The sequence below is a fragment of the Delphinapterus leucas genome, chromosome 6 (assembly GCF_059928025.1).
Source record: "Delphinapterus leucas isolate spDelLeu-1000000601 "Yukka" chromosome 6, BTC_Dleu_Yukka2, whole genome shotgun sequence".
Classification (NCBI taxonomy): Eukaryota; Metazoa; Chordata; class Mammalia; order Artiodactyla; family Monodontidae; genus Delphinapterus; species Delphinapterus leucas.
The window spans coordinates 37536982-37562398 of record NC_143134.1 but is presented as its reverse complement, the minus strand read 5'-3'; the positions used below and the strand labels follow the sequence as shown (position 1 = coordinate 37562398).

General features: G+C 42.1%; 1 protein-coding gene and 1 non-coding gene across 2 annotated transcripts in view; both read right to left on the bottom strand.

The window, feature by feature from the left end:
* Positions 1–1151: 1151 nt before the first annotated feature.
* The window catches only part of HSD17B3 (hydroxysteroid 17-beta dehydrogenase 3), a 52548-nt gene continuing 28282 nt past the window's right edge, over positions 1152–25417 (bottom strand). The window contains exons 4-12 of the mRNA XM_089913019.1: positions 20652–20727; positions 18011–18118; positions 16928–16995; positions 15458–15493; positions 12532–12566; positions 11373–11454; positions 10679–10744; positions 7364–7513; positions 1152–3736 (exon numbers count right to left, since the gene is read on the bottom strand). Coding sequence (XP_089769145.1) covers positions 3626–3736; positions 7364–7513; positions 10679–10744; positions 11373–11454; positions 12532–12566; positions 15458–15493; positions 16928–16995; positions 18011–18118; positions 20652–20727 — 732 coding nt within the window. The 3' untranslated portion in view covers positions 1152–3625. The remainder of the gene's footprint in view (positions 3737–7363; positions 7514–10678; positions 10745–11372; positions 11455–12531; positions 12567–15457; positions 15494–16927; positions 16996–18010; positions 18119–20651; positions 20728–25417) is intronic.
* LOC115801565 (U6 spliceosomal RNA) lies at positions 21919–22024 on the bottom strand. The gene has a single exon (XR_004021870.2). It is a non-coding gene; the product is annotated as a U6 spliceosomal RNA (small nuclear RNA).

The window sequence follows — 25417 nt, the reverse complement described above, 5'->3', positions numbered from 1 at the left end:
AGATGATTCTAGCTCCGGAAGCTGAATCATTTCCAGTCATTGAGCCTTCCCAGCTGAGCCCCCAGATATCATGGAGCAAAACCAACCTTCCCACTGTGCCCTTTCTGATGCACAAAATCTGTAAGCACAAGAAAATTGTTGTCATTTTATGCTACTAAGTTGGGCATCACTTATTACACAGCAATAATAACTGGTACAGCAAGCAAGCATGATTGTCTCACGTTTAAGTAGATTAGCCTTTAATGTCTGTAAAATACCCCTCACTTTGCTGATATCGTAAATTCCACAATGACATACTTACTCTTTGGGCTTAAAGTTTTAACCCTTTTGAAACACAGAGTGAAGTGTAGTAAGAAAGAAGCCCAATGTCCCAATCCAGGTGCTACCAACTATTAATGGTACGACTTGGACAAATCACCTAATATGTGGGGCTTATGTTGCATCCCTTTTCTCCAGATCCAGCCTCTACCCTTCCCCCTCCCCACCCCAAACTTGGTATCTCAGGAGATTAACCTTATGATTTACATCAGTGAGCTTCCAGTTGGATGTGACCAATGGGAGGCACCAGCCGGAGGCCCAGAAGACAGCAGGAGAATGAAGTTTGGGTATCATTCCAGTAAAGGTAAAACAACCCTGTTTTTCCACTCAACCCTCTCTCTACTCTCAAGTAATTCTGATCACCAACTGTGCAGGGAGATTTTCCCACAGCACGCAATTCTTGGACACCCACTGGATGTCCTACAACTCAACTCAATTCTGACACTATCTACCTGAAGATAGCATCAGATCCCATAGGTTAAGGGCTCAGTCCCTCAAGACTGCTCCCACTTCATATGTCAATTGCAAGTCCAGGCTGTTATCTGGGCTTCTGACCAACTGGCTGTAAATAAGAAGTTCCCACAACCCCTCCTCAGGTTTGATCATTTGCTAGAATTGGTCACAGAACTGAGGAAACCAGTTTACTTACTGGATTTCCAGTTTATGTATAAAGGAATACAACTCAGGAACAGCCAGAGGAAAGAGCTGCATAGGTTAAAGTATGTGGGAAGGGGTGTAGAGCTTCCATGCCCTCCGTGGGCACAACACCTTCCCAGCACCTCCACATGTTCACTAACCCGGAAGTTCTCTAACTCCCATAGTTATAGTTCATATTTTATGGAGGCTTCGTGATAGGTATGATTGATTAAATCATTGGCCGTTGGTGATTGAACTCAATCTCCACCCTTCTTTCCTCCCCAAAGGTTGAAGAGTGGGGCTAAAAGTTCCAAGCTCTAATCACACGGTTGGTTCCCCTGGCAACCAACTGTCATCTTTAGGGGCTTTCTAAAAGCCACCTCATTAACTTAAACTCAAGTGCAGTTGAAAGGGGCTCGTTATGAATAACAACTGACACATTTGTTGCTCTTATCGCTTAGGAAATTCCAAAGAATGGGAATGAAAATGAAATATATATTTCTCATTCTAAACCACAGTATCGCAATTTCCCTCTGCCTCTCTATAGAGCGGCCACCGCCTGGCAGCATCTCTCAGCCAAAGGTTGCAGTTCCTCTGAGGCAGTGCTTCTTACACAGTTCCCTTTCTCTCTCTCTCTCTCTCTCTCTCTCTCTCTCTCCTAGTATTTGGTCCTTTCCCAGCCCCTTCAGGCCTTGGGGTAGTAAAAGCACCCCTCTATCACTAGCTCTGATGACTTACCTACACCCTTCCCACACATTTGCAAGTAATCCCTCAGACTGCTCAAACATGCCTTTCGTTTCCTCTTGGGATACTGACTGGTAAGGAGTTTTTGATTCTTCATTGTAAAATGGAAATTCCACCCATCCAGGCTGCTTCAGAGATCGAGCAAAATAATCAATGTGACAGACTATGTCAGGTCCAGGCTCAGTTACGTCCAGTCACAAAAAACAAAAACAAAACAGAAGCACACTGAGTATTTCAAACAGAGGGAATTTAAGAGAGGGAATTGGTAACACCAAAGTTGAAAGGCTGAAAGAGCAAAAAGAGGATACTAAGTAACCCAGATATCAGTAACTGCAGGGCTGGTGGAACAAAAGGGAGGAGGTGGTGCTTCTGGGAACTGGATGCTTAGAGGGGGACCCCTGCATGGTAATGCTCAGATACCTAAAGAGGGCTTTGTGGGGCTGGTGCTCAGATCCTTACAGGCTGCCTCTTGATTGGTGCTGAGTCTGGCTAAAGCTGTTCTCTCTGCAGAGTGATGGCAACAGAAGCACAAACACGAAGAAATTTCCCTAGCCCCTTCTACCTCCTTTTACTCTCCCAAATTTGCCTCCCCTAGGCAGAATCCAACCCAAAGCCAGCTGGTGTGAGTGTCTTAGGACTCGAGTTTGAAGCTTCCCCAGACCATCACCATAGATCAGAGCATAAAAGGTGGAGCTTAGGACTGAAAGACACCAGGTTAATAATCAGCACATAAAAGCGTCCTGTATTATAGTTGTTACTGTTACCCATAACTGAGAAAATGTAAGTAGATATCCATACTTTAAAATGGACAAATTTTCCCAGTCTTTTCCTCAGAGAAGGTCTAATAAGAGCTATGACCTTATAGTCCACTTTCTAAGCTTACCAAGGTTTTAAATGTCCTATCCTCTGCTTTCCTCCAGAACATAAAAATGTCCCATCAATTCCAACCAAATATCCCAGAATCCTTTGAAAACTAGAGCAGCAGTGCATAATCTTTGCTCACACCATAAATGCAAATGACCTTCTCAGAAAAGATAAGTGCCACCAAGGATTGGCAGTGCCTAGAACATGATGATGTCTTGGGGAAGCACTCTTGACCAATGCCAGACAATGCAGGGTCACCAGCTGGCATGATCCTCCCCCAACTCCCTCAAGAGTTGAAGGATAGTAGTTCCCTAACACACCACCTCATATGCATTAACAGTTAAAGCCCTCAGTCCAGCAACCCAAGGGCTGGAGGCCTGTAAAAACTCATTTCTACAGATACCAACTCCTGTATTAGAGCAATGTTTTTTTAAACTACTTTTAGCAACATATTTTCTGTTTTTATTTTTATAAACACAGTCTTCCATAGAACCCCAAATAAAATTGAAATAGAAAAATCTGGTGCTGCATTAGCTGAAATGAGGGGTCCCCAGAAACTGTCCTGATGTAGCTGTTGCCCCCACCCCTTCTCCTAGACAGTTTCCTGGGTCTCTGAGGAAGCCAGTTTGAGAACCAGTGAGTGCCCTAGGACTACAGCAGTCTTGATAAAATTTAGTAATTTCAGACATTCTTTAATATAGCTATAAAAGTAGATTACTAGGTATAATTGTTCCCAATATTCAAAGAATCAGAGGCTTTCTTCTCACCACATTATATTATAATCCCATACAGAAAATTTTCCAGTTTTACCTATAGACACCCTCACCTTCTCTAACTATTAAAACCCCATTGCACAACACATGTTTTTACATCACAGCTCTCCCAAAGATCTCCAGACTTGAGTAAAATTGCAAAACAAAGTTGAATTTTAAGTACTGGATCTGTGACATGGGCCCTTCAGCTTCAGGGAGGTGACAGGTACTGGTCTGTTCCTGGGTCCTCTGTAGCCAGTGCAGAACTTGGTGAAGAAAGCAATGCTGGGTGGCACATCAGCCCACCAGGACTATGTGATGTTGGCATTCTGCTTGAGGTAGTCCATGTAGCGAGTCAGGAGCATCTTCTGAAACACACTGCTGTAGAAGGCCCATGACGGGATCAGGCTCAGAACGCTTGCCTTTAATAGACAAAAACATAAGTGTCTGGGAGAAAAGAAGAGCAAGGAAGTTGCAAGAAAACATCTCAATTTATATTCATCATCTTTAAAAATGTACATCTGATGACTGAAGTTAAGTCCCAAATCTTTTAAGTAGTTGTTAAGATAAATATAGTTAACACTGTTGTATGTTATATATGAAAGTTGTTAAGAGTAAATCCTACGAGGTCTTATCAAACGAAAAAAGTTTTTTTATTTCCTTAATTTTGTATCCATATGAGATGATGAATGTTCACTGAACTTACTGTGGTAATCATTTCATGTAAGTCAAATCATTTTGATGTACACCTTAAACTTATAGAATGCTGTATGTCAATTATATCTCAATAAAACTGGAAGAAAAAATTCTTTTAAAGAGTTAATGAATGGAAATGAGTCATAGCAAGGTGTAAATTATTATCATGGAGTGTTTGCTTTGAAAAGGGGGGGAAGCCTCAAGTTGAGGCACAAATGCCTAATGCTTTTCAGGCAAGAGGCACAGGCCTTGGAAGATTCTTGCCCTCAAATTACTCTGTGTCCAGGCCCCCAGAAGTAATCATTTTGTCCACAGTGTGATCCGGTTAATCCAACGTTCCTCAATTTACCTACAAAACAACAGAAGTTCAACTAGAGGAAAACTTGAGCCTTGTAGGCAGCTTGAACCTTCAGATTTTTGCAGTCCTCTGAGGTATCCCAAAGCAGGAGACTAAAGGTGGTTCCTGGGAACCAGAGGAGAGCTCTTCTTCCACTGTCCAAGTCTATGAATCAATGCAACATCTTCTTCAAGAACTTCATTTTTCTCCCAGACAGAGCTTTTTTTATTTCGCAGCAAAATCAAGCCCTTCCATTAGCTTTGTGTTGAACCAAATGTTTTGGCTTACTGAAGTCAGCCATAAATAAAATAAACTGAAATCCCAGGTCCCCAGAAAATGTTCTAAAAGGCCCCCTCTCCCATCCCCATCTTTATCTACCTTCTTCCAACCTGGAGACGCCATGTAGAAGGAAACAGAAAAGGTTTGGCATCAGGCAAAAATGGACTTAAACCCTTGCATCACTTTTACCAGCCAGGTGGTCTTGGGCCATCTGATCCATCTGAGCTTCATCTGATCTGATCCAGCTCTGAGCTTTGGTTTCCTCAATGTAAAAGGGGAGCCAAATGTCCTGTCTCACAAGATGTTTAGGAGAATTAAATGAGGTAACTATGAAGCCCCAAGTTCCACACGGATTCTTAGGTAGAGGCTCCAGTCCCACCTCAACTGCTGCCCCAAAACTCCTTGAGGGTAGAGAGCATCCTGTCTTTGCCTCACCTCTTTGAAATGGAAGACTTGCTTGTTTACTGGTTGATTCCACTTGATTACCCATAACTTTAGATTCAATGATCTTTCTAAACCCTGGCAAATTCAAAATTGGTTTTAATGGTTTTAATGATTGATGTGTTTTCCTTTGTTTTCTCTTTTGCTTCACCAGGCACAAAGACTTTTTCCTACTGTTTTTGGCATCTGTTTACCAGTAGAGATTAGAATTTGTTACGTAAGAAATCAAAGAGAGAAGTAAAAAAAAAAAAAAAATTCAACTTTTGACATCTAGAATTGGATTACAGTATGTATGTAGCAAGACAATTGTCTTGCAAGCCATGCTATTGTCTCCAGAAAACATTTTCTAAATGCTAATGGATTCCATTTAAAACATCAATATCCTGGAGAACTAAAAGTATAGAGTTCCGCTAAGAGGAGAAGAGGACGTCTTATCCACTGGAACTACCTAAATCCCTCTGAGATGAACAGGATGTGACCCTGGGAAAGCATACAAAAAGCCTGTACTTTTTCTGCCCTGGAGATGGTGGGAGGTACAAGAGAGAAAGAGGAAGACGTGGCCAGATGTGTGTCCTCTGATATGTGTGTCCTCTGAGCTTATGCTGGAGGGCCGGGGGCCTGGGGTGAAGGATAGGAAAGTGTGATAAATAAGGAATGGTAGCAAAGGAGGGTTTATTGCCTCCACTCTTCTGGAGTGCAGCCACAGAATATTATCTCAGCGCGGCGAGGTAAGTGCTGAGACTTGCTTTTCCAGCATCCCTCAGGTTCAAATTGGTGCTGATACAGAGGAGAGAGCCAGAGGGCCCCTGTGAACCAAAGCTGCAGATGGACAGCTGGCCTCTGGCTGGATGAGGGAGGTAGCAGAGATTCAGGCATGTTCAGCCATCAGCAGCTGGGGAATGCATTGGCCTAGCCAAAAGGACAGAAGGAGTTATCCCCACACCCCCCACAGACATAAACCAGCAAGGTGAGCAACCATCAGATAGATTAGGGACACCAGCCACACACACTTAAGGACCAGCAGGAATTCATAGGGACTCTTTCCCCAGTGTCATTTTAGTGAGAGAGGCCAGAAGAAGGGACACTCAGGCAAGACCGAACATTTTCCTCTAAATAATGGACAGCCTATTTCCTAAATGGACAGTTTAGATTATCAGATCAAACTAAGTTTAAACTCATTAGACATTCCACTAATTTGTTTTCGTGCCATGCAGCAAGTAGTGGTCTGAAGAAAAACCAGATCAGCAATAGGCAAAGTAAAGATCTTATATTCTTTCTGCTTGTCCACTTTGCACTGTGTTCAAATGGTGATCCTGCACATTGTTGAGATTCTACAGTAAAAGTAGCAAGTAATCAGCTAAGACAATTCCGTATCTCTTGCCGGAGTCTCAGTACTGAGTCCCAGGAGACAGCTGAATGCTTTGGGAGGATTTAGTGCACTGACCCATGAATCTCTCTAGCATCAGAGAGAGAAAGAAAGAAATAAAAAGGCCTAATTCCCATGGTAGAAAAACATATGAGGCAGAGGAGAAAGTTGACATATGAAGGGAAAGTAAAGATCTGTCTAAAATTCTTCGGTGATGATGGAAACAGAACTACCCTGACACTGTTTCCTTGTTTTCAGTATTAGTGTGAAACTCAAGTCTACCTTTGTTTCATGTTTGTGTTTTTTCCTAAAAGCAGCCCAGGGATGATAAGAACTCCTCGTGCCATATGCTTCAGACTTTATTTCCATGTTTGATGAAGTCCGTGGTGTACAGGAACCAGCTTGTACTTTCTCACGAGAGCCAATTGTGAGCTCTCCTCCTGAATTCACGTGCGGTGACAACACACTGGTAACTTAACATGAGTCATGCAAATCAGCAAACGCTACAAATCAAGGTGTTTTGTTTTATTTTCGGTTTTTTCCTGGATAGTTAAACATTTACTGGCACAGTGGGCCAAGGACATCGACCGCCCCTACAGGGAAGCACCCTATGTTTTGGCCTGACCTTCACAAAGCTCTGGGAGCCGCCTTACTTTCTGAGGGCAGAGGTGAGGCGGCCAAGGGTGAGATTTGCCAACTTCAGAGTTATCTATAGGCCGGGCACCCAGCGCTTCAGCTTCTCCTTCCCCTTGCTAGATACACCTTTTCGCAGGCTGGATTACCCTCAGCAGTACACCTCTGGCGTCACTATCCTTGCGTGACAGAGAACGGCTGAAAGCTCCAACAGCAAGGAAGAGCTGGCTAAGCCCTGCTAGGGCCCCCCGCTTGTCTGTCCTCCCTTGCTTCAAGAAAGGAGAAGTTATCAATTACCAAGATTTCATGGGCGAGGCAGCCACAGGTTTCGTCTCCAATCGTGACATAATTCAGTGATTCTTTAACAAACTCATCAGCAGTCTTGGTTATCATGTTGGTATTTAGATACTTTGTCATCGGGGTTGAAACAGCATACGGGGTGAGCACCTACAATGGGAAATAAAGACCGTAACACAGGAGCAATCTGCCCGGCCCTGAGAAACTAATACCCATTCTACCATCCCTTCATGTTCCAACTCTGTTCTCCCCCTAAAAAGTCTCAGGATACTATATGATAATAGAACAGTTAAAGGTATAGAACGAGCACAGAGCTGGGAATCAGAAAGGTCAGTTTCTGGCTTAACGTGGCACCTAACTCAAGATGAGGCCTTAGCCACACAACACCAAGTGGTTCAAATGCACACAGGGTGAATGAGGAGCTCTGTCTTACAGCACGGTTCCCCAACTTAGAAAGTGAAAATGCAGGACACCCAGTTATATTTGAAGACAAACAATGGAAAAATATTTCAGTTTAATTATATCCCAAGTATCGCATGGGACACACTTATTCTCAAAAGATTATTTGTTATCTGAAATTCAAATTTAACTGGATGTCCTGTGTTTTATCTGGCAACCCTATCACAGAAATTTATTTCTAACACATATAACCAAATTGGAGCACTTTCAAGTATTTTAGATTCCCACTCTCACACTTCGGTTAGGAGCCAGGAGTGGCACATACCTCATAATCTTTCCTGTCATGGTAAGACAAATAAACAACAGCACACTGTACCCTGAAAACCCAATACCATGTTTCCACTGGTGGTCTCACCGCCTTGTGGCCTGGCATGAGGTTTCATAATGGGGTTTCTTACTTTATTCCCAGACACAGAGACCTTGGCATCTTTAAGGAAAAAAAAAAAAAATCCATGCTTGTTTTCTTTTTCTTCACATCACCTTTGAAATTTTTGTCACATCACGTTTTTTTTCCTCATCATACTTGAAATTACATTGTTTCATAATTTAATCCAATGTATGTCAGTCAATTCAATTGGTTCTCATGGAAATGAATGCAGTTATTAATGTGCATAACACTTTTCTTCCAAAGAGCTCAAAGTGTATTCTTAGAAAAATATAAGAAGCTTGTATTTTCAAACCCGGTTTTCAGATAGGGAAATAATAAAAAGTGATTCCATTCTTACAGTGAGTTTTGGTTGACAAAACACCTTTATGTATAAAACAAGGGCCCAATAAATATTTGGTTAAATTTGCATACTTATTTATTCATTAGATCTTCACAGTAACCCAGAGGAGCAGCCATTATAAACCCCTTTTTACAGATGGGGAAACAAGCTCACAGAGCTTAAGCGGGCTGTCCAAAACACTCAGATGATGGTAGCACCGGGATCTGAAAATCAAACCCAAAAGTACAGTACATACTTCCTCAGGAATTTTACAAATATTTATTGAGCACCAATTACATGCGTGTTTGGAGAGACTAGTTGGTTTTCAGAATGTCACAGCGTCTCTTCCAGGACTTGGAGCAGCTCTGAGGCTTCTGCATGAGGCAAGGGGCTCCCTCCCCTTTCCTCACCTCCTCCCACACCTTCTGCCCCACAGAACCCACTAACTTAGCAGCTACAGCATCTCTGGCCCACAATTATCAAGATCGAGATGATGCTAAGACTTGATACTCAACGCTAATATTTAGTGTTGTTCACCAAATATTTCTAGTTCTTCTTTCTTCCAGACACATGACAGAATTGCACTTCCTGGGTCCCTATGGTTGGGTGGGACCATGTGACCAGATCTGACCAATGAGTATGAGCAAAAGTGACATGTGGCCTTTTTTTGGGGGCTCCGTTAGGTCTTTGTTGCTGTGCACAGGCTTTCTCTAGTTGCAGCGAACGGGGGCTACTCTTCATTGCAGTGCACGGGCTTCTCATTGCGGTGGCTTCCCTTTGTTGTGGAGCACGGGCTCTAGGTGCGTGGGCTTCAGTAGTTGCAGCATGCAGGCTTCAGTAGTTGTGGCTCGCAGGCTCTAAAGTGCAGGCTCAGTAGTTATCAGAGCCCTTAATTATCAAAGCAAGTCTCTCGAACTCCTACCACTTTTTCTTTGACATATCAACTGACAATATCCAAGATGGCGGCTGCTCCATCAGCCCAGGTCCCTGCATCACTACAGTGAGCTAATCCCCTCTGACAGTTCACAGTGAATGTGTAGCATGAATGAGAAATAAATCTTTGTGGTTTTAAGCCAATGAGATTTTAGGCATTATTTTTTACGGCAGAAAACTTAGCATATATAAGGTAGAGCTGTTGCAAAAGGAATCCGTCCTCAGCTGGAAGTTGGAGGATGGATAGAAGGGAAGAATCTCCTTTAGGTGAGACTTTAGTTCAGCAGGGCAGAGAACGGGACTGTAGTCTAGTGACAAGTCTGTTACAATCACTCACTACAACTGGGAAGATGATGCTATTTACAAAGCTCCTAGTATTAACTCATATCTGCCTGTTGAATAAGCCTCATCCCATAGCTGGTTAATTTATACTGAGACACTCTCACCTGGGTATTTTAATTGAAAATCAGTATGTGCAGCAGTGATTTTAAAAATATAACTGAGTGTGCCTTTTTCATTCCTAATAGTATGTCATCGAACTTCTTCCCAGTTAACCAAAAACTTCTGTAAACTGTTTATTCCAGGTTCCAGAAACCACTTAATTGTGTTGCTGAAGGAAGCACGTCATATTGCTCAGCCTACAGACAGCAGTGACAACCCAGCTTTGTTTACAGTCAGGACAAGGTCAACTCCATGACCGCTCTGTCATTGTAGGGGAAATGAAGAGCAGAGCACCTCTTCCTCAAGTGCTCAAGAACCAGGGTGTGGCGATCTCTATGTTCCATCACAGATGAACAGCCCCCAAGCGAAGCACCCTCTCCCCTCTTCCAACATTAACCAAGTGCCCAGTTTTCTTTTGTTCCTTCTCCACAATTCCTCCCACATGAGCCTGTCTCCTCTATCTAGGTCGGAGAGTAAAGGATGCTTAGACAAGAACCTATTTCTGTCCTGATGCAGCATTGGGTAGCAAGTGTTTCTGAGCACTCACTCATCCCACCCCATTTCCTTCTCCAGCACCCAGGGCATGGTGAGGGCAGCAGCAGGCAGAACCACGGTGGCTCCACTGCCACCTCTATGGTCATAGGAATTCACATGGTGTCATCCAGACCCCCTCTCCTGGTCACACATGCACAGCCTGTCCTGCAGGAAGCAGTGGCCCAGGCTCCATGGGGATCCAGAGTTCCCATTCCCAAGGACTCAGAACTGTTGACCTCACCTGGATAATGATTCCTTTCTCTTTATATTCTGCTTGCAGTGCCTTGGAAAATGTGCACACAAAAGCCTGGAGCAAGAAGGAGAAACACCTAAGGACTTGATTCTCTGTCAGAGCCAATTCACTCAGATTTCAAAGGACACCACAGGGAGCTTATCTTCTTCACCTTAAAATGCAGCAGTTCGTCTTGATGGGAGTTAGAACTTCATTTCTCGGTCTGGGAAGAGCTCCCGCAATGAGAAGGAACATAAGTTTTGTAATAAGTACATACCTAGGGCCACTGCATATAGATACCCTACCCGGGGGAAGCTCTGCCTTGTCTAGAGCACCCACAGTTCCAAAGATTTATGGCTAGGGCACGAGGACACCTAATGAGGCCTCTGGGATGGAGGGAAACTACAATGTTACTTGCTGGCCAGAGGAGCGCAGGGCTCCCAGGCAAGGAAGTGAGTGGGAGCCGGAATTCCATGGGGGCTGCGCTTGCCCGGCTGTGCTGCTGCGAGTCTTCATCAGCCCAGGGGCAGCATCTTTTTCTAATTTGCACCCAGATACTGGCTGACTCGCTCCTCCCTGTACCTAGAAGAGTATCTCTAGGCAAATCAGTCCATCGCCTTGCCAGATGATCCAAAGGAAAATGCTAAATGGGAAAAACAAAAGGAAGAAGGAGAAGGAGGCTTGGACTACATCTGTCACTCACCTTGGAAGCCGAATATGTAGAGTACAGAGGCCAGGGAAAGAGGGCCGCCCCGGAAGATATGTTCAAGATGAGACCTTTCCGCCTAAAGGGCAAGAAACAAAGTTTCAATTGCTTTGCTGCCTGATTATACCTTGAGAAGGAAGAAAATAAAGGGGCTCATGTGAACGCTGGGAAACTTCCATCCTCTCTAGGTTTCCGTGTGTGCTAAGTGTTCTGCTTCCAAGAACCGTGAGTGGAACTTCCCCTCAGTCATGAACTACACCACACCATGATGCCACTCGGCAGTCGGTTGACTTCAAGAGCTTGTGACTGGAAACAGGGGCTCTGCTACAGCAAAGATCCACCACCAAAATGCAGGGAACCAACTCAGCTCAGACAAGACTCAAGGCGGAAGTGATCCTTCTCTCTCAAATGTGACCACATGAGCTCAAGGTCCCTTCTGACTCATAAAGATGACCCACAACAGGACAGATGTCATATGCAGAATCCTGTCTTGGGTGGAATTTGACAGTCTACCATCTGCTCACACAGGCACTCCTACACAAGTCTCTGGGGTTCTTACTTACCCTTTTGAAATTCAATATCCTTAATCCTTCCCAACTAGATGGATTCAAACCAGAAAAATCAAGAAACGGCAAATTGGAATACAAGGCCAAGCCCCTTCTTTCTCTAGGTAAGATAAAACTATTGACCATTTGCTTTTAGTGAATACCACCTGAGAAAAACCAGCTCCCAAATGGGCATTGTAATAGGGTGATTTAAAACATGGAATAAATAGAGACACTGATGGGGTGGTGATTTTTACCCCAAAACTGGAGTATTCATTCTGACAAGAGCTGAAATGCATAATAACAAAGAGATGGTCTTGGTCTCAGGCCAACTTCTGAAGTTTCTTTTATACTCACTGTGAGTTAATTTTTTGAACACAATGTCTGCTGAAACTGCTGTTCTCTTCCTCCCTCCAGTTTATGCTACATTTGACCTGCAAATATGCTTGTCTGCTTGCAAAGCTGGCCTGGTCCAACCATAATCTCCACGTCCTTTCATCATAGTTTTATCATTTGTTAAAACAGCAGCAGACGAACCCTATCCCCCCGGTCCTTAAGTCAGCTGATTGCCAGGCCAGGCAGACCATGGCTTTTCCAAGGAAAGACCGTACCTTGATTCCATGTGTTCCAGAATCAGCTGCGTCATCTATAAGAGAAGGGCAAAGTTAAGCCCTGACAAAGGAACTATGTAGCAATGTGCCGTGGGGACTTAGGAAGTAGGTGCTGGAGGAAACTGGAGAAACAGGTTCATCTTCTCAGATGGCCTTGAAAATCTGCTGACACTCATTGGAGGTAATTCTGACAACACTAGAGTCTGGCTGGAACCCATAAAAGGCAACTTAGAAAAATGGCAAACAGTTCAGAGGCCTCTGGTTTCTTCTTCATAAAACTGAAATCTTCCTGGAAAATGAAGAGAGTGAAAAACTATGGAAATTGGCTTATGTCTGTGGGACCAACACTGAGGCTCCGCAGATACCCTTCATTCTGGGAGAGAGGCAAAAGTAGTTTGGCCATTACAAAACTCACACAGGAGTTAGAATTAGGGGACTGTCAGGAAACCTAACAAGTGTCCATGAGTGTCTCACATACAAGGTATGAGATGGAGAAGGACATCTCTTCAATTCAACAGCAGCCTCATTGGCGGCCTGCAGGTGGCCTGTGAAGTAGCTCCCTAGACACAACATGTCTGCTGGTCTGTTGGAATTACAACAGCGTTGAAAAATCCCTTCCCCACCCCAACCTACTGTCCCTGGAAGAAGTCTTCCCTGCCAGTTCTGGAGCTTAAATATTTCATTAAGAAAGCTTTTCATGTCATAATTTTAAGGCACCCATTTTAAGAATTAAGAAAGAGGCAAACCCATGGACTAAAATGTTCTTGAAAGTACAATTGAGTGGAATCAGGCCCTGTCTTGGGAGCAGGTTTGAGACAGAGAGCGTCCAAACAGATGGGGAGAGGCAGAGAAATAGAGGACACTGGGGACCAGAAGACAAGTTTGCCTAATTTTTCATGCTGTCTGGGGCCCTGCATTTCCTAGGAAGGCCCCTAAGCTCATCCCTGGGAGCCTCCAGATAATGTTTTCACTGCTCTGGAGAAGAGGCAGGGGTGGGAGTGGTGAGGGCTTCCTAGACTGGACTGCCTTCTGAAACCCTGGATTTTGAGGGAGGTGAGAGAAGCATGAGGAGTAGATCATGTCAACACCCTTTCCTTGCTTCTCCCAACTTCATTAAGGATATAGTTGCAGCATTGTTGAACAGCATTTCTCAGTCTCCCAAAAGCCTGACTGGGTGAATGATCCCAATTAGAGATACAACACTGGACTTTGTGGGTCCCTGTCTCAAAGGTTCCAGTATTTAGTCTCTTATCCCACGTTCCCTTTGCCCTCAAACTCATTCTCCCATCTCTGCGCTTGATAGAGAACTCTAGTGTTTCCAGATGGTTCCTTTGGAATAATTAAATGATACTAGTCATGCTTCCAACCAGCGTGGCCAATTTGGGCATTGCATACTTAGAAGCTAAACTTCAATTTGTTTTCTTTGTTACTTAAGGAAGTTAGTGTCTACCAAGATATAAAATAATTTTTTTGAAAATCAAAGCATTTCTCTGCTAAAAGAGTCAGAGGGTTGTCAAATACATTTGGGAAACCCTGTGATCAAATGAACCAAGACTGAAAGATCAGCGTATCCATTAATGTGAAAGATTTTAGTGGTAAGGCTGCAGACAACAGTGGAACATATAAAACCTTCAATTACATCAGCTGGGGATTTTAAAAAGCCATTGATTGCTCAGCACAAAAAGAATGTATGTACCAATAAAAACTGAGCAGGAAACTATAAAATACCAGTATACTTACAAAAACAAAAAACAAAGAAAACAACCAATGGTGAAAATAATTTTTGTCAGCTCAACTCTAGCCACATGAAAAACATTTTTTTTTGGTCTGTTCAGCATCCATCCCCTCTTTTTATGTTGATAGGAACCTACTTTCCTCTGGGAAGCCAGTTCTCCCCGCCAGTCCATGCTGTGAAGACGAGATAGCCCCCCGCTGCTCCCCAATAAGGGTCCCAGTTCCATGAAATCAGTCATACCTGAGTCATTGCTGAAGTTCCATTGGACCATCCAGAGTGATTATGAGGGCTGCCAGGCACAGCTGTGAACTTTGTGCACCGAGCAAGGTGCCCAGCTGTGGGGGTGAGTGTGCGCTGAAAGCCCAGGGTTCACTCACAAGCCATTTGGAGGGCTCTCATCATTCAGAGGGAAGGGAAATATTGTGTTCACACAAAAGCATCATCTACTCACCAAGCATGGGGCTATGTCCACTCTTAAGCAGCCCCTTTCTCCAAATTGTCTGCACAGACAACTTGTCTCCCTTTTTCTTATTCACACAAAGACACAGCATAGGATAGCTTTGTGGTGCTCATGCCTATAAATGCGTATGCAGTTAATTCTAATAAAAGGACCTGAGCGCTGAATGGCACCTGACACATCAATTAGTTCAATACTCTTTCAATAGCAGATGAAGGATCTGAAGTTCAAAGGGGCTAAATAGCAGGCCCAATGCTGTCCAGTAACTGACCTGGAATCAGAATACATACGAACTTGAACTTCACTTCAACAAATAGTTTTTGAACAACAAGAGTCTATAAAATCCAAACCAGACCCTCTGTCCTTTTTCCACACTGAGTGAGCTTTCTTCTATTTACAAAGACTCAAATCACAAGAAGATACTATTTTTTTTTTAAGTTGCTTTGGAATCCTGAATAAGTTTCATCACCATCAGGCCTAATATGTTCCGACATAGGACAAAACTGAATGCAGAAAAAGGATTCACATGCTAGGAAGAGTGAATCCACTGTATTTTCTTGATGAAAACAGACAAGACAATTAAAAGGCTACTACATGGTCTCTCATTTCAATTTTAAAGTACAGTTCAATTTTAAAGAATTCTGCATCTACAGGGAAGGGGCCAATTCTCCTGAGCTGCCAAATCCAACAGCAACTACATTTTAATGCACTGAGCACATACATTGATCACATACCTTCACTACCGAGGTGATGTTACAGTGGATGAGGCTCTGTAATAAATAATCACAATCATGAATCAGCCAGATCATTTGAGAAATTCTCTTGAAAAGTATTCAGTGCTAAACAACCATAAAGCGGGCAAAAGTGTGTGTCTGAGTGGTTGCCTCAGCCTGCAAATTAGGCTCCTAGTTGATATTCAGAATGCACTAGAACAGGGAAACATCTGACATCCACACTATGATTCTATAAGAATGTGATCTTGACTAGAAGTCAGTTAAGAGTTTCTGGGCTTCCCTGGTGGCGCAGTGGTTGAGAGTCCGCCTGCCGATGCAGGGGACACGGGTTCGTGCCCCGGTCTGGGAAGATCCCACATGCCGCGGAGCGGCTGGGCCCGTGAGCCATGGCCGCTGAGCCTGCTGTCCGGAGCCTGTGCTCCGCAACAGGGGAGGCCACAACAGTGAGAGGCCCGCGTACCGCAAAAAAAAAAAAAAAGACAAGAGTTTCCTTGAAAATTTCGGCAGGAATACGGAAACAGTTTTTCAAAGGGAGATGGTTAATTTCCAGCTGAAGGAAGGGAGGTTAGTATATGTGATCTAGAAGACAATAGCATAGACAATAGAAAGGTGAATGGTTGTATAACACAAGGTATACAGGTTCCGGGCTACAGAGGGCAGTTAAAGAAACTGCTAGAATCATCCAAGACAGACAGAGAGGAAAAGAGGGTCAGACACATAGACAAGTACAAATGCAGACGTAAATAAAGAGAAGCAAGAACGGAACCTGCTTAATGGAGAGACACCAACTTGTGCCAGAAACCGGGACCATGGAGTTAGACGTGTGGCCGGTGAGGATGTTCAGCAGGGTCCAAGGAATCCGGCATTATTTGAACCTTAGGAATACTTGCGGGATCGGGGAATAGAAGCATGCTAGCCTGTTCAGAATTGTTATAACCCACTACTTCAAAGGTCAGGGCCTGAGGAAGTGTCGAAATATAGTGTCTTCGAAGACTGTTAAATGCGTAGTAAATTTGCTCATGGCCAGCAAGGGCAGTCATGGCTCCGAGTCAAGCTGGCTGAACTGACAACAACCCCAACCACAGAGTCTGTGCGAGGGGCTTCTATCACACTGAAAGTGGAACGAATCTTATTACGTGGGAAGACAAAGAAAGCCATGAATACAAAGTTATGAATTTGTTAGGCAGAATTACCCCCTTAGAAAGCAAAGTGCAGATCCCCGAAAGACTGGCACAGGTAAATTTTGGTGTGTGGAGAAGAGGGAAGTTGTCCTTATCCTAGAGATAGTCATGAACAGCAGTACCCTTGACTGTGTATCAAGTACTCAGGCGAAAAGAAAGGGAGACCTCCAGTCATCCACCTGGAATACAGAATACAATCCCATTACCCGCTCCCGGCCCTGGTGATTACCCAGCCAGGATGCTCAGGACCACGTGAGAGGAAAACATCCACAGAAGAGTATAGGCCTACCTGGATGTCATCCGGCATGTTAAGGAAATGACGCGGGAGAAGGTTTGGAAGCATGCCGACATTGTTGACTGACCAAAAGAGGCAAAACAAAAAGATGTCAGAAAAGCCCATGGCAAATGTCTATTGAAAGCCTTAAAAACTGTCATATTCAACCCAGGAATTCTTGGGAAGTTTTCTAAGGAAACATGTACAAAAGATTTATATACAAGGTTGTTCGTTGCAACATCATTTGGTAACAGTGAGGAAATTGGAGAGAAAGAAATTGTGGTCCTATAATACAATGCACATAAAATGAATCATGGTGGTGGGATGCAATGGAGTCATTCAAAACTATGACTGCTCAGGGTTTTAAAAACCTGGGAGAACATTAGTGATGTATGATTTTTTGTAATGTTGCAAAACAGTACATACATTTAATCCTGGTTTTGAAAATATGTGTGTATGTATCTGGAAGGATATATACCAAGATGCTATCTCAGGCTGTCAGGATTTCAAGAAATTCATAGCTCTTTTACATGCTCATCTGTTCTTTCCAATTTTCCTGCAACATGTTTTACACTTTTATCAGTAAAAATGTAATTATTCTAGAAATCAAAATCTTCTTTCTATGTACAATACAAACACTGTACTGTGATGTGGTTACAAAACAGATTGTCTGTAAATTATCTCAGAAAAAAATTGTATCTCATTTCCCAAAAGAGAAAGTCAGTCCTCAGATAACCACACTGACTCACTATTTCATGGGTCAATTGCAGCGATGTTTGTTTGCTAAACTAATTCCTTTAGGCCAGAGTTTCCCTCTTCCTGCCAAATGTCAATATCAGTTCAGTGAAAGAAAAATATTTTAATACTAGGAAATATGGTTGGGAAGATGGAAATATGTACATTTGCTACATTCCAAAGTCATATACAAATTTGTTAATCCAGTAATTCCTCTTGAAGAACTGAACTTTAATATTTGGTTTAATGCTACAGCTTATCGTCATGGGTTAAGTTTAAGCTACTATTGAATAATCAATTATCACTAAGATAATTGTTTCACTGATTTATTACAACAAGCTTTGCATTTTATAATTTACTTACCTAAAATTCCAATTTCTAAGTCTTTAAGTTTTTCTTTAATATACTCATAGATGTCATCTTTGGTAAAATCTGCTTGTATAATCTTCACACTACTTCCTATCGTCCACTCTGCATTAGAGACAACAATTATTTTTTTAATGAACAGGAGTCCAAATCCCCCTCTTGCCCATGTTCTCCCAATGCTCCTGTACTACCTGAACAGACACTTAAGAGCACAAGCCTGTCACCTTAATTAGAAACAAGAAATAGCCTCGGATAAATGCTGGGATGTGTTAAAAGATTTGTGAATGATGGTTTCTGTGTGATTCTAAGAGTCACTACAGTGACAAGTAAAGACATTATAACAGATTTAATGCAGTGATTCTCAAAGCAAGGTCCACAGACCACAGCATCAGCATCACTGAGAACTTGTTAGAAGCACAAAATCTCAGGATCCACCCCAGACCTACTGAACCGGGAAACCCTGGGAGTTGGCCTGGTGATCTGTTTTCACATGTGCTAGGGGTGACTGTGGTGCATGTTCAGGTTTCAGACCCCTGGACTAAGGGCTGTAAGAGCAAAGTGCAATGCCTCTGCTCAGTGAGTGTCAGGTCCTCGTCACATACACTCAGAAATCCTTTGTATTTGTCCAATGTTTTAGCATTTATAAAACATTTACATGGGGACTTCCCTGATGGTCCAGTGGTTGAGAATCCACCTTCCAATGCAGGGGACGTGGGTTCGATCCCTGGTCGGGGAACTAGGATCCCACATGCTGCGGGGCAACTAAGCCCACGCTCCACAACTATTGAGCCTGTGCACTCTGGAGCCCACGCCACAACTAGAGAGAAGCCCGTATGCCTCAACGAAGATCCCACATGCCACAACTAAGACCCAAAGCAGCCAAATAAATAAATAAATATTAAAAAAACCATTTACATGCACTATATATATATATATGTATATATATATATACATATATATATATATATTTTTTTTTTTTTTTTTTTTTTCCGGTACACGGGCCTCTCACTGTTGTGGCCTCTCCCGTTGCGGAGCACAGGCTCCGGACGCGCAAGCTCAGCGGCCATGGCTCACGGGCCCAGCCGCTCCGCGGCATGTGGGATCTTCCCGGACCGGGTCACGAACCCGTGTCCCCTGCATCAGCAGGCAGACTCTCAACCACTGCGCCACCAGGGAAGCCCGCACAATATATTTTTTAATCCTCTCAACAACCTTGTAAAGTAGGTATTTTCTCCATTTTTCAGAGGAGAAAATTAAGGCTCAGAGAAGCTTACTAGCTTGACCAAGGGCACCCAAACTCTGCTCCCTCCAAGTTCAATCCTCTTTCCACTGTTTTATGTGAACTTGCCTTGTGCAGGAGCTCTTTCTTAGATATAAAAGCAACGGGCATATCTCACCAGATGCTGCCTGCTTAGCTCTGGAATTAGACCCAATATTTCTGGGGCAAGTGATCTTAAGGCAAAGTTTGGGGGCAGTTCAAAGACACTACTTGTTTTTCAAAAGGACGATAAAAAGTACACTTTAGCACTGTAAGGGAAACACTGAAGAATGTCCTAGTCCTGGGTCAAAGTTATTTCTGATATCCAGACAGAAAACAAAAGCAGAATTCACTGGTTCAAGGGCACTGAGCCTCCTCGTTGTGACTGCTCAACCCCACACCTCCCACAGCCTTCTCTTAGCCCAAATTCTCTCCAGAGAAATAAGGCTCTCCCCCAGACAGCCTGCTATGGTCTTCATGAGTCTTCATAGTTGAAGACTCATTCCTTTGAGTTAAGGAATTTATCAATTACTAAATTAGTAATTATTATTAAAATGCAAATGCCCAGAAAGGGATATGATGATCATTATTAACTAAGAACATGTCAGAGTGGATCATAATAATAAAGCTTTATAATATAAATGCTGTCTCTTGGGGTTGTATAGTGTACAACTTTCAAAACCATATGTGGCAGCCCTGGATCAAATCTTTTTTTTTTTAATCTAACAACTAGCAGTAAGCATTGTCCCTCACCCTACTGCAAGGAGCACAGCATAGACATAGGGAAGTGAAGTCCCAAACACAGATGCTGCTTTTTTGTGTGTGCGTGTGTGTGGTACGCGGGCCTCTCACTGTTGTGGTCTCTCCCGTTGCGGAGCACAGGCTCCAGACGCACAGGCTCAGCAGCCATGGCTCACGGGCCCAGCAGCTCCACGGCATGTGGGATCTTCCCGGACCCGGGCACGAACCCGTGTCCCCTGCATCGGCAGGCGGACTTTCAACCACTGCGCCACCAGGGAAGCTGAGATCCTGCTTTTGGTGGGAGTAGCAGAAGCAATCAGACAGCTGAGGCCTCTGGATGAGGGAGTCTGATTCTAGATATGGAGACGTAGACCAAAGAAGAGAGTAGACCTATTCGTGGGGTGAGTCTGCCCCTGCTTCATGCAGCCTGAAGAACCCCTGGTGAACTAAACTGAAGTGAACTAAAGCCACTTATATCCTGCACTTAACTTTGTAAACTGGGGTCCCCTAAGGAGGCTGGTACCCCAGCCTCCAGAGAGCAGACGTAGGGATGCTGACAGATATCTCTATGGGCAGGACAGGAGCAGAATTGGCTGGTGGGCTCCACAAACATCTCCCTTATTTCTTGGGGTCACTCACCAATCTCTGTAGCAATGGCTTGTAGTTTTTCCGGTGTCCGGCTGATAAGCACGACATTGAGTCCCTGTCTTGCTAACTGAGGGTAGAGATGGGAAAACCAAAAAGGAGATGATAAGCAGACAGGGGAGGCTTGTTACATTAAAGGTGAGTTGGGGCATCACTCAGTTGGTCACAGGGTGATGTGCTTGCTTCTCCTGAGTTTAAATATGCAGAATATGACAAAGGTTTCTGGGTTATGAGTAAAACAGCCACACTGGGCCAGGCTAAATGTGACATAACAGTAGTTTATTTGCATGTGTTTATTATGTGCCAGGAACTATGTGCTTTTTTGCACAGATCCACAATCTGAATGCCCTCCTATCTAAACCACCTATGATCAGATGTGTGGTGGAATTCAGAATTTGGAGGATTTTATACTATAATTTATGTAACAGGGTCTAGAGTAGCATCCCATAATAAAAAACAATATTTCTGCAGCGACCTTGTGAGCTGCCTCCTATTCACAAGAACGTTCTTCCTGTGGTTCTCTTCACTTGGGCACAGTCATGGACCTGAGCCCTTTCTTTCTGTTTTCTGGCTCCCAACAGGACAGAAAATGGAATAGGAAACTGGAGGGTAAACGGATGCTTCCCTGAGATCAGAAGGAACTCTCTTCAGATTGGACACTGCTTCGACGCATGGGAGCTGAGCGACACTGCAGAAGTGGTGTGCTTGAACATAGCATAGGAGACAGGTAAACGCAATGTGCTGAGTTATCATGGACAGGCCCAGACTCCTCACACCTAAAAATGCTACAGGTGAGAAAAGATAGAGCTTTGCCTGAAGACAAATGGGAAAACCAATGTTCATTTAAACAGAGACACGTAAAATAGATAGCTAGTGGGAATCAGCCACATAGCACAGGGAGATCAGCTCGGTGCTTTGTGACCACCTAGAGGGGTGGGATAGGGAGGGTGGGAGGGAGGGAGATGCAAGAGGGAAGAGTTATGGGAACATATGTATATGTATCACTGATTCACTTTGTTATAAAGCAGAAATTAACACACCATTGTAAAGCAATTATACTCCAATAAAGATGTTAAAAAAAGAGACAAAAAAAATTTTTTTAATTAAAATAAAATAAACAGAGACAGACAACATTTGAGTTAGTGACAAAGGGCCCAGTTAACTGAAATCCTTCTCTATGGTTTTAATTAAATGAAACTGTTATATTTTTAAATTGTGGTAAAATACACATGACATAAAATTTACCTATAGGGAATGTTTCACAATTATGGAATGTTTCACAATGTGTGTGTCATCCTCACACAGGGCCCATGCTAATCTTCACTGTATCACATCAGTTTTAGTGTATATGGTTCCAAAACAAGCACTATGCCAGATTTTAACAAGGAGTTCTATTATAGAAAACACATAAGAAGCTGAATCGAAGACTTTGCTATATGGTCTCCAATAGCCAATATTCAAACCTGTGGTATCAGAATCATTCAGGAAGACGTCAAAAATAAACACCAATTCCCACCACAACCATCCAATTAAGAATCTCTGGAGCTGAAGCCTCGGCATTTACATCTTTTTCTATTTTGATTTATTAAATTATACTATTAAATGCACAAGCACATTCTCACTGTAAAAGCTGTCACTAAGCCACACCCACGGTTCCATTTCCCCACCACCGCTAGGCTCCCGCTGTCTTTAGTTTGGTATTGATCCTCCTTTCTAACTTTCTCTCTGCATCTACATGCATCTATAAGTACATACAGAAATAGAAGTTTGTTTTGTGGGATTTCTTTCTTTTCACACTTTATAAATGGCATTATAAGCTTGTCTTTTTAACTTAATGATGTGTCTTATCTCTAAGTATTGTATCTATTTCTACGTCAGTCCATGCTGAGCCACATTTTTATTGCTTCATGGTGCTCAATAGTTCACTTTTGGGTGAGCATTTAAGTTGTTTTGAAGTTTTCCTATTACCAATATTGCTACAGTGAAAACCCTTCAATACTGCTCTTTGTATATACAAGTGAATTAATTCCTAGAGTAGATAGCCAAGGAAAAGTGGAAATGCTGTGTTAAAAGGTATGTGCTTTTTAAATTTTCACAGTATTGGCAAAATATCCTCCCTTAAAACTGTACCATCAAAAATACAGTTTCTACTTCTCCACACTCTGGCCCATATACTATATTAGCAAATTTTTCAACCTAAAAGTCAAGAAATTACATCTCTCTACTGTTTTGCTTTGCACTTTTCCAACTCTCAGTGGGACTGATTTTTTTTTGTATGTTTATATGTGAATTACCAGCATATACCCTTTTTTATTAAATTTTTTGTTGAAGTATAGTTGATTTACAACATTGTGCTAATTTCTGCTGTACAGCAAAGTGATTCAGTTATACATATATAAATTCTTTTTTATATTCTTTTCCATTATGGTTTATCATAGAATATTTTGTTCGTTTGTTTTTTGTTTTTCTCTTTTTGTGACTGGTTTATTTCACTAAGCATAAGGTCCTCAAGGTTCATCCACATTGTAACATGTGTCAGAATCTCCTTCCTTTTCAAGGCTGAATAATACTGCATTGTATGCATACATCACATTTTGTTTATTCATTCATCATCAATGAACTTTTAAGTGCATCTTCTTTTTTAAATTTTCCCAGTATGTTTATTCTTTTTAATTTTTATTGGAGTATAATTGATTTACAATGTTGTGTTAGTTTCTGCTGTACAGCAAGTGAATCAGTTATACATATACATATATCCACTATATTTTTTAGATTCTTTTTCCATATAGGTCATTTCAGAGTATTGAGTAGAGTTCCCTGTGCTATACAGTAGGTCATTATTAGTTACCTATCTTATATATAGTAATGTGTGTATGTCAATCCCAATCTCCCAATTTATCCCTCCCTACCCTCCTTTCTCCCCTGGTAGCCATAAGTCTGTTTTCTAAATCTGTGACTCTATTTCTGTTTTGTAAATAAGTCCATTCATACCATTTTTTTTAGATTCCACATATAAGTGATATCATATGATATTTTTCTTTCTCTGTCAGACTTACGTCACTCAGTATGACAATCTCTAGGTCCATCAGTGTTGCTGCAAATGGCACTATTTCGTTCTTTTTTACGGTTGAGTAATATTCCATTGTATATATGCCCATTGACAGAGGAATGGATAAAGAAGACATGGTACATATCATAGAATATTGAATATAGTTCTCTGTACTATACAGCAGGACCTTGTTTATCCATTCTGTATATAAAAGCATACATCTGCTAACCCCAACCTCCCAATCCATCCCTCTCCTAACCCCCTCCCCCTTGGCAACCACGACTCTGTTCTCTATGCCCCTGATTCTGTTTCTCTTTCATAGATAGGTTCATTGTGTCATATTTTAGATTCCACATACAAGTGATATGCTATGATATTTGTCATTTTCTGACTTACTTCACTTAGTATGTTGCAACTCCAGACACATCCATGTTGCTGCAAATGGCATTATTTCGTTCTTTTTTATGGCTGTGTAGTATTCCATTGTATATATGTACCACACCTTCTTTATCCATTCATATGTTGATGGACATTCAGGTTGTTTCCACGTCTTGGCTATTGTGACTAGTGTTGCTATGAACATAGAGGTACATGTATCTTTCTGAATTATAGTTTTGTCTGGATATAACCAGAATATACCCGTTGCCCATTCTACTGTTGGGTTGTCATTTTTTTATAAGTTTGTAGGAGCTTTATTTTTACATATACTTGGTATTAATTATTTGCCTACTATATATGCAGTAATTATTTTCTCCTTTGTTTATGGTGTTCTTTCCATACATTACATAATATTAATTTTAATGTTACCAAGTTTGTGAATATTTTCCTTATTTTTTTTTAGAATTTCCTTTATGATTTTCCCTAACTTCAAGGATATAAATACATTTTCCTGTAACACTGGTAGTTTTTTAATTTTTGTTGTTGTTGTTTATTTTTGAGAATAGTGTGAGGTTGAAATCATCTAGCATTATTTTTTTCAAAATGGGTGGCTCATTGTTTTGGCAACATTTTTCTATTTGTCCATCTTTTCTTGATGTGAAATGTTTATGCCAAATTCTCATATGTACGTGGATCTGTCTCTAATCTATCTGTTCTGTTCCACTGGCCTGTTTGTTAACTTCTGTGCCAGTGCCACTTCTGATAATCTTATAATAGGCTTTGATATCTGGTGTCTCATAGAGGAAGCCCCTATGATTTATTATTTTCTTTCAAAATGTTCTTGTGTTATCTTCTTAGTTTAATTTTCCAAGTAAATGATAAGATTATATTTTTTAACGTTTTATATTGAAATTAGAGATATTTAAGGGAAAAGTTGCATCTTTGCATTAATCAGTTATCCGTAATATGCCATTTATTCAGATCTTATGCATTCTTCTAAAACTTTTAGAAGTTTCTTCATGTAAATCTTGGACATTTCTTGTTAGTTTGCATTAGTTGGGATAACTTAAGCTGCTGTAACAAATAACTCCAAAATTTCAGTGGCTTCACGCAATGAAGTTTGGTTTTTGTCTTGTATAACAGACTCTATTCCACACAGTCCTTCAGGACCCACAGCTGAGAAAGGCATTTCCACCTTCAACACCAGGTTTCTAAGATTGCCCTGGCTGTTGATATCCAGCCAGTGCAAGGATCGGAAGAGGGTAGAGAAGATATATCCCCTCCCTCAGCCACCTTGACCAAGAAATGACACACATCGCTTCTGCTTGATTTC